A 14,392-nucleotide genomic window follows, 5' to 3' on the forward strand; every position below is an offset into this window, starting at 1 on the left:
CTTCTGAACATGCTTCAGAGAACACCTATGCTGTGATTTGTGCTGCCATTGTAAAGCAGAAAGCTCATGTGAAGCACAATCATATGCATTTTTGCTCAGAAACATGTCCCTCTGTATTAATTGCATCTTACTCCAAGGAAAGTTTGCAAAGCAGTGCAGCCTTGGCTCAAAGTTCTTTAGGCACTCGGAATTACCAGAATTCCTCTCCTTCCAGTACAGAGCTTCATTCATCAGACTGACGAAGAGGGTCCCCAAATTTAGCATGGCTGGATTTTGAAATACCACATTACCATCAAAAGGGGACCATTAAGTCTAAAATTCCCACAATATCCTGTTGTCTTTAACCCATATTATACACTTGGCATGGGTATTTAATCTGCTCCATTATACTATGTATGGCCAGAAAAGCTCATATAATATAATCACTTCATCTGGCGTTATGATGAAACTTGGATACTTTTATCAATTTTATTTTCATCATTTTTACCCTGCCTTTTTTACCCAAAACTATGCCAGAAAGCTATGGATGAGCAAAAAGAACCGAGATGTCGAACAACAATTAAGTAACATTACATATCATTCATATGAAAGAAAGACAAGAACAAATATCTCAAGAAAAAATAAAACTTAGCTGTATGATGCTAATGGAGAGTCCCCCCCACTCAAATAGCATCTGTGGGGAAGTCTGCATTTTCTAAAAAGTGGACATTAGATGGAAATATGAATTTAATGCCACAGTTCATTGGGTAGCCATCAAACTCTGTTACTCGAGCAAATGGGCAAAAATAGAAGTTGTGGTTGAAGGATTGAACTAGTGTGTTTAAATTTAGAATGTGGAAGGACTTTTCCACCCCATGGGAATGTCAAGGTTCACAGCTGGGCTGGATACTTGCCCTATTTTCTCCCTTTCCTCCACTTATGCATGCAGATGGCACAGTGGGATGTTGGGAGGGTCTGTACAGTATATGCTTTCCATACCACCATCCAGTTCTTCCTCTCTGTGCCTTGCAAGCTACTTACCGTATTTTTCCATGTATAAGATGATCTTTCCCCCCAAATTTTGTAAGTTTAAAATTGGGGGTCGTCTTATACACGGAATGTTGCAATTAAATATATAGATAAATACATGCCGCCATGCATATTCTTTCCCCATCCTCCCCTCACTATTGTCGTTTTTGGCAGGTTGGGTAGGATGAAAATGTGGAGAGTATGCAGAGACCTGCCACTCCCTCCAGTGTCCCATCGCAGGGCCCAGGCAACAGGGAAGAGAGCTGGGGACCATTAAGCCTTATAGAATCTTCCACGTGTGGTTACTTTGCCAGCGGGTGGATTCCTACTGTCTTGGTTCCCCTTAGAATGTTCTTACCTTAGCTTGTGGAAGGCACTGCTTAAAATGGAATATCCCATGAGATGTAACCATTTTGACCTTTTTGTTTTATTGACCTAAACTTCAAACTGTGAAATGGCTCAGTTGCTTAACTCAGATTTCTAATAACTATATTTTAATATATCTTTTTTTATTATTGCATAGGTATAGAAAATGATGAAGAAATTAAACAGTTAGATGAAGAAATAAAGGAACTAAATGAATCCAACTCCCAGATGGAAGCTGATATGATAAAACTCCGAACTCAGGTAACAGTTTTATAAAGTCCTAAATCCAATGGTTTTTTACATGACTGGATTAAGATAAATACATAGGCTAGTCGCACTCTGCGGGGATATTTTATTTTCTTTCTCCCAATTTTTCCTTAATGTGTTTGCCCTGTTTTAAAAACCGTATGGGAGGTTAGAAAACCGTGATTTGGTACTGCTTCCCTAGCATGGCAGCTGCAAACATTTCTCCCTGAAATCATAATCAAAACCATCAGGTTAAAGAAGGATTTTGTTCTAAATGAATATGTACAGCTTTTACTCTCTTATATATGGATGATAGATGGAGGGGGGGGGAGAGTAAAGGCAGATCACCAGAAATCAATGGTCCAAGCTTTCTGCTCAGGCACGCTAGATGCTACATTGTGCAAAGGAGCAAACTATCCATGATGTTAAGTACTGTTTTGAATCGCAACTGGCCATGTTCCTTTTCTCCTAAAAAGTAACTGTGGTGCTCCGAACTTGGATCTGAATTGCACTGCAGGGGAAGAGGCCACTTAACCATTTTCCCATCTCCATTTTCCTTGCAAAAATGGTCTCCTGCCCCAAAGTGCTTATTTGTTCCGATTTTTAAGCAGTTTAAGGGAGACAATTGTTGGACAATGGGGGTGGCGAAAAGGAACCCTTTGCTGCGGCCCTGATCCAGGGTGGAGGGATGGCTCTCCTTTTTTTGAAAACAAAAGGAGGCTGCGAGCACGTGTTTAAAAATAAGCTTAAAGTCATATCTAGTTTTGGTCATTGACTGCTGCTTAATAGCTATTTCCATCTGTTCTTAGTTTACGTAGATGGTTCAAAAAGTGTAGTTTTCTACAGATAAAAATGGACATGGACTAATCCATTGTAAGGCCGGGGAACAATTTGCATGATTTATATATATTTTTTTCAGAGGATGGTATGTGGTAGGCACGATTTGTTTTTTAAAAAAAGCTTGGCTTCTCTTAATTCCAAGTGAAGAGCATGAATTAGATGTGAGGTGTAAAAGGAGTACTTTATTGTGTCAAGCCCAGGAGATTTGGCAGAACATAATGGGTTGGGTTCAATGTTTCCATAAGGGTCATTCCACGTCATTTCAATGAGGTCATGTCACCCTGTGTCTCAGATGTTGATGAAATTTGGTATACACCCTTCCCTTATGGTTGAAAGAAACCCCCTTAATCCCCCCCCTATCTCAAATAGTTTTAATTTTTATAGCACTTCATAGTTTTGTTAAATCTGTGTTGTCTGTCCCTCTTGAGACCCTTGGCACAAGATACCCTTGTGTACATTCCCCCCCCCCCCCATAACCAATGACCAGATCTCTTAGAAATTTTACAGGAAACTTCAAAGTGCTATAAAATTAAAACTGTTTGAGACAGAGGGGGGAAATTAAGGGGGTTTCTTTCAACCATAAGGGAAGGGTGTACACCAAGTTTCATCAAAATATGAGATGGTTGGTGACAAAACCCTTGTTTTTTGCATTGATTTGATCTGGACACAGAACACAGACCAGAGGAAGAGGCCAGGAAAGGAATGTCACTGATTCTTCCTTCCTCCTGAGCATTTTTTTGCTCCCTGAAATCTGTTCTGGAAGGTTGGATGAGCTATAGAACAGCAAAAGATGCACTGCACCCTCCAAGTACCGTAGATCGGCACTGGCTCATAGAGGGACACTCTGGATCAACTTAGTGTTATAATTGACATAACATTCCCCCCCTCCGTCGTTTTAAAGATGTTCTGCTTCCTGTTACATTGTACACTATTCTGTCCCTTTCAGATTACCACCATGGAGAGCAACCTGAAGACGATAGAAGAAGAAAACAAAGTAATTGAGCAACAAAATGAGTCGCTCCTTCACGAATTGGCTAATTTAAGCCAATCTTTAATTCATAGTCTAGCTAATATCCAGCTACCGCATATGGTAAGTGACTGAGGCACAAGTTAAGGAATTTGGCGGTCCTTCACCTCATACAGTAGATGTCTTTTTGTTTTTATATTTATGGCTCCTCAGCCTGATGGAGATTTGCGGTATCAACCCTGAAACCATAGAGATAAATTTAACTGCTTAAAAAAAAAGACACGGTGGGCCAGTTCCGATGTCTCCTGTAAAAATTAAGTAAGCGCTAAACTAGACCTTTTTAATGTGCTAAGAAAATGGTGTCAATGTGCTGTGATAGTTTGTTATGCATAAATGAATATACCATTAAGCAAATAAAAGTTGTATATGAACTACTATTTAATATCTCGTAGGAACCAATCAATGAACAAAATTTTGATGCTTACGTGACCACTTTGACGGACATGTATACAAATCAAGATCGTTATCAGAGTCCAGAAAATAAAGCCCTACTGGAAAATATAAAACAGGCTGTGAGAGGAATTCAGGTGTGAGCAGCTGCTGTAGTGGTGAAAAAATCTTACCTTTAAAAAAAAAATGATGCCTCTTGTTTTTTGCTGCTGTAATTTACCAGAAAGTGTTATATATTTCTTTCTGTTTAAAACAGTGTTATGCTTACAAGACTTCATGATAATTTTATGTCTTGCTTTAAAGATAGTAACTGCAGAATAGTTTTTTGAATACATTCACATTTTGTACGTTTTCATATAAGCTGACATAGTGTGATATGCCATGTAATGTTTATAGCTGCTAATGTATGCACATTTTTGGGGTAAATATATTTCTGAAGAGGTAAGCTGATCAAAATAGAGTGTAAATTCTTTTTAATGCTTTAGTGATTAAATGTTTTAGTATTTTGAACTGAAATGGACAAAAAAAAAAGAAAAAGAAAAAAGAAAATCCGCTTTGAATGACAATGTTGCAGTCTGCGGCCACTTTTTAGACACTCTCATTTTGTCTCATTGCTGGAGGATTTTATGGGATTTAAGAAATTACATTTTGTGTGCATATTGTTTCATAGCAAGATTTGGTTGCCAAAAATGCTTTATTTTTGAACAATGCTTGAAATATTGTGTGAGTTTTGTTTTCAGAGGATGGTATGTGGCGGGGGGCAATAAAAAGAAGGTTTTGTTTTGTTTTGTTTTGTTTTTGTTTTTAATTCCAAGCAAAGGGCATGAATTAGATGTGAGATGTAAAAGGAGTAATTTATTGTAAGACAACATCAAGCCATGGAAACTTGAGAGAGAAGATTCAAAGCAGCTTAAACAGCACTTTTTAATTAACTTCTAAGCATTACATGGTATGAATATGGGAACCTCCATAATGACAGGAGCTCTATCAGAGGTGGACAACATGAAGATATCAACTTTTCTTTTCAAATACACTTTGGAGCCAACATCCTCTGTTTCTCCAGGACTCCTAGAGTTTCCCTCGGAGTTATCTGTTACAGCATTGTAGTTCATCTTTCAGAAGTTCAGTCTTTCCTTCCTAATACAAAGGCAATAGTTTCAAAGAAATATTGCCATTAAAAAAAAGTTTTTAATTTGGGAATGAACCCCTAAGTTTTATCTTTACAGTAGTTACTGGCCTGGATTCATTGCTACCCTGCGTAGGAAATAGAATGCAGTTCAGTTAACCTGGTTGTTTTTTTTACCTTGTTCCCTTTTTTTTTACTGTTTTGGTTCTGGGGTTACGGTTATTATTTTTATTTTTTGGCGTACAATCATTATTCCTGTGGCATTTCCATATGCTATCTATTTGTTCTACTGTTACCTATTGCAAAAAATAAATAAAAATAAATGAATGAATGCAATCAGAAAATTTAATGTAACTAAATATACTTTGGCACTTTTTGCTTTAAATTGCATCATTTCAAGCTAAAAAAAAAAGACGTATTGTACTTTTCAGATTTGATTGTTATTTCTTCAAAATAACTGCACTATATGTATGCATAAGACCACTTTTTCTTGCGGCATTTTTTTTGTCCCCCCCCCCCCATTTAAATTAGTAATTCAGATGGCGTGTCGTGTATGTCGGATGTTGAATTGATTTCGATTTGATAGCATATCTTTTCCTTCCATGTCTTGATGTTATGCAGAAAGTACAAAAGTACTTTGAAAAAATTTTGTTATGAAAAAAATAAATAAAAAAGATGGGTTTTGTAAAAAATAATAAAATAATAATAATAAATAAAATAAAATAAAATATTTTTAGCAGAACAGGACTTACAGGGTCATTGTCCCCACAATGTGCCAGTTGACTATTTGCACTTACCTTGCCCTATATATCCATACGGAGGTGTGCAATCTCGTGTGTCATTCGCTTTGTGACACTAAATTTGAACAAATTAGAGTGGAAGCCGACGTGGGCTCGTCCAATAATATTTGCTACAGGGATCTCACAACAAATATTCTGATACAATACTCAACCTCGGTATATATATATATGTATAAATATATGTATATCCCAGCGGCACTTTATACTATTCACTGTACAAAAAGCTTACAGTTTTTTCCACGAGGACTTTAATAACTAGCTGGGAGAAGATTATGTAATTACTTTGGGGGCTCTGCAGTGTCTTCTTCTGTATAGTGCCCTCCTTTTTCTGTTGTGCTATTAGTTGTAGCTGCCATGCTTAGAATTGCCTTTTTGAGAGCTGAAGCAAGGTGCTTGTCGTTCACCTTCTGCCATATATATTGTACTTTTTGCCCTAGCCTCCTTTTAGGGCTCTCATTGTTCATAAGGGCATATGCATTTTTTTTCCACTGCATTGTGTCTGCCGCTTCTTTGCCAATATAGTAATGCTTTCCGTAGAGTAATAGATAGTATCAGTTTTGGATTCTTATCGTTATCACCTATGTACAATGGGAAAAAGGGATTTTAAGCACAAATCCGCGCTGCTCATCTAATGTTGGTACATAATATCAAATCAAAAGATATCTGTGACTATTATATAGGGATCACACACAAAAAAAAGTGTCACATATTAGAATGCTGACCTTTCATCTGAAATTATTGTGAGTCATCAGAGTTTTATTTATTCTAACTTATTGTTCATTTTTCTTGAGTTTGATTTAAGTGCTCATTTATTAAGACAGAATTTTGTATAAACTACTTATTGTGCTCTCTGTGGAACTGAGGTTTGATTTATTTTTGTACTACACGGCATGGGTTTGTTGACATTTTAATTTTGCTATAAATGTGTGAAATCACAAGTTGCTGTGATAACTTCATTTTTAAATTGTGAAATTTGTACAAATTTTGTCATGCTGGATGTGAACACATCTTACTCTAAATAAATAAATGAATAAATAAATAAACAAGCAAACGTGTTGCCACATTTGTAGCACAGCTGTTCTCTGATCCATTTTTACCTTTCTTGATTTCACCCACAGTACTGGCAGTCTCATATATTCAGCCAAACTTTGCAGGGGCACCTTTCTTTCTCCTTTTTAATAACTGAATTCTCATCCTATACACACACACACACACACACACACACACACACATCTTTCTGTGTATAAGACACCCCCATGTATAAGACGAGCCCTATTTTTTAAAACACCAAAATTAAGAAATTAGGTTGACACCAGTCTTGAAAGACCTACATTGGCTCCCAGTACGTTTCCGAGCACAATTCAAAGTGTTGGTGCTGATCTTTAAAGCCCTAAATGGCCTTCAGGATACCTGAAGGAGCATCTCCACTCCCATCGGTCTGCCCGGACGCTGAGGTCCAGTGCCGAAGGCCTTCTGGCGGTTCCCTCGCTGCGATAAACCAAGTTACAGGGAACCAGGTAGTGGCACCCGCCCTGTGGAACGCCCTCCCACCAGATGTCAAAGAGAACAACAACTACCAGACTTTTAGAAGACATCTGAAGGCAGCCCTGTTTAGGGAAGCTTTTAATGTTTAACAGACTATTGTATTTTAATATTTTGTTGGAAGCCGCCCAGAGTGGTGGAGGAAACCCAGCCAGATGGGCAGGGTATAAATATATTATTATTATTATTATTATTATTATTAGGCTTTTGGGGGTGGGGGTGAGGGAGGTCCGCCAATTGCTCACCCTCCTGCCCACCACTGCCAGTCACTTGCCACAGCCACCAATCGTCTGCCCAGTCGCCACTGCCCATCTCCTGCTTGCTGCTGCCATTAATCACACGTTCCCGCTCTGCATTCACTATCTGTGTATAAGATAACACCCAATTTTGGCTTTTTTTTTTCTTAGCAAAAAGCATTGTCTTATACACGGAAAAATATGGTATATATAGTTTTGCATTATCTGGCCAGATTCTTCATTTCTCAACAGACTCATTCTTAGAAACACTTACCAACTTGGAGTAGTAGAGCCCAAGTTATCAGAACCTACATTTTTAATAGCTCCTCTTCACTCAGAATTGTTGACAACTATATCTGTTAGGTGCAAGGTATTATCTTTTTAATACCTGGACCTTATCTACTTACACTTAACTTTCCATGCTGGGCTCAGGTTCTCATCACTAATGTTTATTCCACTCAATGTCCCATGTTTTCCCCTCCCATATTTTGATTTTACTACCCCCTGCACATGTATGCACACATACATACAGTTACATATCTATCTATCTATCTATCTATCTATCTATCTATCTATCTATCTATCATCATCTATCTAATCTATCTATCTATCATCTATCTATCTTTTTTCTGCTATCATCTATCTATCTTTTTTTCTTCATGCTTTCCAGCTGAGGCTTCAAAAGCTGGGACTTGACCACCTATGATAGCAAATGATGAAAATGCAGAATACACTTCTATAAGAATACCACGGTTCTCAGTAGATTTTTGTTTTAAAGTGTAAAGAGATCCCTCAGTAATGAATAATTCAGTAATCACCTTTGACACATTATGTATGATGAAAACAGTAAAGAACAGTTAAACACAAAGAAAAAAAAACCAACCAATGCGTTTAAAGCAAACATTAAACAATACAAATTAAGACACCCATGGCAAAGACCTGTTTATCCAGCTGAGAAATCCTATGAGCACAAAAATGGTCTTCCATTGTTTCTGGGAAGTGCAGGGAGTGAGTGCCTGGTGTATCTTGACAGGAACGCCATGCCACAGAACAGGGGCAGCCAAACTAAAAGCCCTACCCTAAGTTCTGAGATCCTTGGACTTTGCAAGAGAAACTTTCCCACAGACCAAAGTGATCTGCTGAGTGTATAAAGGATAAGGCAATCTCTTAACGTAGACTGGACCTGAGGTGTATACCACTTCATATGTCTTGAACCAGCCTGGCCGCAGATGAGGACCAACAAATTGTGTGTGTGCACTCTCTCTCTCTCTGCTTCTTGTTTTTGAAGACTGGAGTTTAAAATATCCATTCATTCATTGATGATATTTTTTTAAAAAAGAAGTCCCTTCTCTTTTAAAATATTCTCTGTCAAGGGGTGGGGGTAGAACCCAGAATTTTCTATAAATAACTATTCAGAGAAAGCAAAAAATAAATAAATCCATAGATGATTGTTGTGTTAATTTGTAAGAAAATTGGGAAATGAAAATTTTAAAATGCGGGTTACATTAATCCTGGGGCTTTATGCATTCTTTAAATATATGCAGCTTGCTGCCAGGACCAACCTGAAGCAAATTCGCCCCATGTGTTTTCTTCTGGAATGTTATGCTGTGTGATGATAACCATGTGAAATTAAAACTTCCATAAACTGCATTCTTACTCATGTGGCAACCAATTGTAGATGGTAGCAGTGCAGAGAGAAAACCAGCAAGTGGCAGTATTGGACAAAAAACAAGATAAAGCAGGAATGTGTGCAAGGAAGCACATAAGAAATTGTAGCCAGAATCTGAATAGTTCTTTAGTTGCCAGAAATAAGCACAACTTCACTGGTTTCAAGTCATCTTGAGGTAACATTCCCCCCCCCCTCATTTTTATCCAGAATTCGCCTAAAATGGACCGCCACATTGATTTGATTCCAGATTTTTGTGAGGCAAGGCATGAAATATGTTTTACTTGTGATGCAAGCCTTTTTCACGTTGTGAACCTGCTTTTGATTGCAAAGTTCTGAAATTGACCATAGTGTGAAATACCTATTTTCCCCAGCTGCTCACATTGCAAAATATATAATTGTTGTTCAATTCAAGCTCATATTTGTCGTGCATTCGTGTTTCACTTTTCCTCCTGGTAATCTTTGTTCTTCCTACTGAGCTACTGCTCAAATAGTTACATCAAAACATGGGTTTTTCTTTAGATAATGTTCTAGCATATTTATCACACCATTTCCTGTACAGAAGAATCAAATGATGGCAGGACTTGCCTCCGATTGTTCTGCTGGGAAGGAACAAAGTTGTGCTGTCTGGATTATCCAGAAAGTAGGGAATCGTCTTTCATTCTTGGAAGTCTCCAGAGGAGGTCTGCCAAGATAATAACTGGTAAGAATTCTGTTGGCCATGATTTGGCTAGCTCCTCCACCTCTGGATTTAGCTTCAGCCAACTTAGACTTTATCTTCCAATTGCTCTACATACATCTTGAATAGTGCCTGGAAAATAGTTGGCTTTCAGAAGAAGCAATCAGTTGAAGGTTTTCTACTCCTCCAAAAGCCAAAACTCCCCCCCCCCCCCGCAAGCTAATTGGATATTAGAATCATTGGTCGTTATCAAAATCCTGCTCTAGAACATTTTGCCATAACCCCATAATCTTTATTGACACAGAACATCCTGTTTCAGGCAAAGGATAAATAAACAAAAATCTGCTCCAGATGTAAATTACGGTATGTCTTTCTTTTTCTATTTTACTTTTTAAGATTTCCTAGCGCACAGTATGCATCGTTCTGACTTTGGCAGAAGTTAGCTTCCCTTTGACCGTTGCCAGCAAATTATGTGTTTAAAACTAAAAGTATAAATATGTCACAAATTGGACATTCCTATTACATCCGTTTGGAGTATTATCAGTATATTTAAATAAACAGTAACACTGGCTGCCTGAAGGTATTACACAACACTCAGGAGAAAAAGTTCATGTTGACCTAGAAATAGTATTGAGCTTTGTGTGTGTGTGTGTGTGTGTGTGTGTGTGTGTGATTGTGCACTTACGGTAATTTGGCTTTTGATACAAATACTTTTGGTTCTGATAACAAGCTGCTTCAAATTATATTCTGTAAGTTTCAGTGAGAGAATAAAACATGCCACTGTTTTGTGGAAGTTTTTCTCCGTTTAAAAATACAATTCCAGCATCAGGTCCTAACCAAGACTATTCCTTGCCATAATTAACTTCATGATAACTGTTCAGTATCAGTCACACTCACTCGCCAATACATCATACTCTCAGGGAGTAACTTTGAAGTTGATAGATGGATGCAGCTCCCTCTTAAGTCAAGGAAAATACTCTGTATTCCTGTGAGATAATGTGCTGGTGACCCCTGGCAGTGGTCTGCCGCTACTATCCATCAGGTAGTGGCTGCTTGATTTCAGGATACACACCCAATGCCTGCACCAAAACCAGCTTACATCTGTAATCAATAAAAGTTGTGGCCTTATTTGATCCCAAACATTGGTGCTTTGTGTCTTTACTGGGTCTTATGTGTGAGCATGCACTTCCCTCCCCGCCTGCAGGTAAAAAAAAAAGGTAAATGACCCCTGACCGGTCAAGTCTAGTCAAAGGCGGCTATGGGGTTGTGGTGCTCATCTCGCTTTCAGGCCAAGGGTGCTGGCGTTTGTCCACAGACAGCTTTCTGTGTCATGTGGCCAGCATGACTAAATTGCTTCTGGCGCAGTGGAACACCATGATGGAAACCAGAGTGCACAGAAATGGCGTTTACCTTCCCGCCACAGCAGTACCTATTTATCTACTTGCACTGGCGTGCTTTCGAACTGCTAGGTTGGCAGGGGCAGGGACAGAGCAACGGGAGCTCACCCCGTCGGGGGGATTTGAACTGCCGACCTTCTGATCGGCAAGCCCAAGAGGCTCAGTGGTTTAGACCACAGCGCCACCCGCATCCCTGCTGCTCCATTGCACCAGGGCCTCCATTGTGGTGCTCCCATCTGTATGTTTTGTTTACAGTTCTCTGCTGCTGTTGTAGTTCAAAAGTATAAGTGGCCTTCCATGGAGTATTCCTGTCAAACACTACAGTATGCTTCTCTACTCATAATAAGCCCTACTGAGTTCAGTCAGGGCTACTCCAAAGTGTTTCAGACGATGTTCTGTAACTCACAACCAAAGGACACACACACACAAATGTGTCTCGCTGTTTCACCACAATGAGCCTTCAAAGTGGCTGGCAACTCATGTTAACGACGATGTTAGCTTCAAGCTTTGTGTTAAAGAGCTAGGTCAGCGATGGGGCGCCTTTTTCCAGCACAAGGGGCTCTTCTGGTCCACATGCCAGCCTTGGTGGGGCAATAGGCACCAAGTGCAACATCAGGCAAGCCCATCTGGAAACAACTCCTTTGATTTGGAAGCCCTTTCGAAATCTTAACGGGAATGAGGAGTTAACATGTTTGTGGATTTACTGGGTGCATTCTGAAGAACCTATTCCGGAGCACTTTCACCTGCCCTTATGTTCAAGGGACACACCCTGACACACTGAAAACAGATGGGGGGGGCTTGCGTGAGGCCTGATTCAGCCTGAGGGCTCTAAACAGTCCTTGGGGCAGCTGTGTGAAAGGAAATCTGCAGCTGCAAAGAACTCAGAGTCCGCCTCAGAAAAGGTGTCTTCAAGTTTATTTGTCAAAACAATGCAATAGGCCCAGCCTTTCTCAACCTTGGGTCCCCAGGTGTTGCTAGACTACAACTCCCATCATCCCTAGCTAGCAGGGATGATGGGAGTTGTAGCACAGCAACACCTGGGGACCCAAGGTTGAGAAAGGCAGCGATAGCCCATCCGCACACAGAGATGACCCCACACCTACTGGGACCACAGAGATATGCAAGGTTTTCCTTCTGTGACCATTTTCTTCATGCACAGATATTAATGGAAATGTAACTAGGGAGATATGTTCAGACATGACCAATGAAGAAGAAGTGGTTTTCACACACACACCTTCTCCCATTGCCATCTCCCTCTGCCTCCCAAGTGCTGCAACTTCATAAAGAAATGATGAAACATGAGGGGGAGCACTTTTATATTCCATACCACTTCTTTTTCTGCCATTTATCAAAAGATCTCAGGGCAGTGTACAACATTGGAAACCACATTGCAAAACATCAAAGATAAAAACATAGTGAAAGCATACTGACAGGCAGCCCAATAATAAGTAAAGGTAAAGGTAAAGGGACCCCTGACCATTAGGTCCAGTCGTGACCAACTCTGGGGTTGCGGCGCTCATCTCGCTTTATTGGCCGAGGGAGCCGGCGTACAGCTTCCGGGTCATGTGGCCAGCATGACTAAGCCACTTCTGGCAAACCAGAGCAGCGCACGGAAACATCGTTTACCTTCCCGCCGTAAGTAGTATTTATCTACTTGCACTTTGATGTGCTTTCGAACTGCTAGGATGGCAGGAGCAGAGACCGAGCAACGGGAGCTCACCCCGTTGCGGGGATTTGAACCACCGACCTTCTGATCGGCAAGTCCTAGGCTCTGTGGTTTAACCCACAGCGCCACCCGTGTCCCCAATAATAAGTGAATCACCATAATAAAGAGTTTTCTCCCCCACATCTTTTCAGGCCATGTATTATTTAAGAGGAATGTTTTTGCCTGGCGCCTAAAGACAGGTAGCGATGGCACCAGGTGAGCCTCTCTGGGGAGAGCATCCCACCATCCAGGAGCCACCACAGAAAAGGCCATTCTCTTATTGTCACCCTCTGAACCTCTCTGGGAGCGGGGACATAGCGAAAGGCGTCAGATGACAATTGCAGGGCCTGGGCTGGTTTGTATGGAGAGAGTATTGAGACCCTGAGCCCTGTAAAGCTTTACAGGTCAATACCAACACTGGGAACCATTTGCAGAGCGGTTAGTGCTGTAAAATAAGTGGCCACAATAAGACTCTTTGTCGTCATCCCGACCACAGCTGAGCTGCGCCTGCCGGAAGTGGGGGTCTTTTGCGTTTCCCTCCGCCAGGTGTGGTGGCCATAAGGGGAGGAGGTTTTCTTCCCCCTTCTCCCTCTTCGCAGCTGGCGGGGAAAAACCCAGCAGCCATTGCCACCGCTGGCGCCGGGGTGGGGTGGAAGAAGAGGCCACCAGAAGCCCCCTCCTCCTCCTCGCCCCTCCATTGCGCTGCTCCAGGCGGACGAGCGCAGGGGAAAGCCCCGGCCTTGGCGCGGCGAAGCTGCTGCCTGCTTTCTAGCAAGCTGGCTGGCTGGCTGGCTGGCTGAGGCGGCCCCTCCTGCCGCCGTCCCCTCTTTCTCCTCCCCCTCCGGGCTGCGCGCTGGCGACTGGCTCGCCTCCTGAAGCCCCCGCCGCCGCCGGCTCGACCACCGGAGCGAGAGCAGCGGCAGCAGAGCCGAGAGCTGCCTCGGCTACCTCTCCTCGCCCTCCTTTCCTCCTTGTTTTTCCCTTCTCTCTCTCTCTTTCCCCCGTCCCCCCTCGGTTTTTGCTCGACGGCATGGCCCGGCGCAGAGCGGGCGCTGCCTTCCCCGGGCTCTGCCTCGGCGTCCTGCTCGGCAGCCTCCTGCCCTTCGCTTCCCCGCAGCAGCAGCAGCCGCCGCCTCCTCCTCCGCCGAGGGGAAGCGTTTGGTGCCCCAGCCGCTGCCTCTGCTTCCGCACCACCGTGCGCTGCATGCACCTCATGCTCGAGAGCGTCCCCGCCGTGTCGCCGCAGACCACCATCCTGTAAGTTTGGGGGGGGGTGGTTAAGAGAAAGAGGGGGGGCAACTTGCATAAAATATTGCGAGGACGCGCGAGGAAAGCTCCGCCCCGCACCATCGACCCCAAGACAT

At 41.7% G+C, this 14,392-nt stretch overlaps 2 protein-coding genes across 18 annotated transcripts in view; both read left to right on the top strand.

The window, feature by feature from the left end:
• The window catches only part of MYT1L (myelin transcription factor 1 like), a 282,027-nt gene extending 275,226 nt beyond the window's left edge, over window positions 1–6,801 (top strand). For all 16 annotated transcript variants that reach the window (XM_077926374.1, XM_077926371.1, XM_077926369.1 and 13 more), the window contains 3 exons: window positions 1,532–1,635; window positions 3,407–3,550; window positions 3,880–6,801. In XM_077926374.1, the coding sequence (XP_077782500.1) occupies window positions 1,532–1,635; window positions 3,407–3,550; window positions 3,880–4,020 (389 nt within the window). In that variant the 3' untranslated portion in view covers window positions 4,021–6,801. The remainder of the gene's footprint in view (window positions 1–1,531; window positions 1,636–3,406; window positions 3,551–3,879) is intronic.
• A 6,844-nt stretch (window positions 6,802–13,645) lies between these two features.
• The window catches only part of PXDN (peroxidasin), a 76,663-nt gene continuing 75,916 nt past the window's right edge, over window positions 13,646–14,392 (top strand). For both annotated transcript variants that reach the window (XM_028722426.2, XM_028722428.2), the window contains exon 1: window positions 13,646–14,285. In XM_028722426.2, coding sequence (XP_028578259.2) covers window positions 14,059–14,285 — 227 coding nt within the window. In that variant the 5' untranslated portion in view covers window positions 13,646–14,058. The remainder of the gene's footprint in view (window positions 14,286–14,392) is intronic.

The sequence above is a fragment of the Podarcis muralis genome, chromosome 3 (genome assembly GCF_964188315.1).
Source record: "Podarcis muralis chromosome 3, rPodMur119.hap1.1, whole genome shotgun sequence".
Taxonomy (NCBI): Eukaryota; Metazoa; Chordata; class Lepidosauria; order Squamata; family Lacertidae; genus Podarcis; species Podarcis muralis.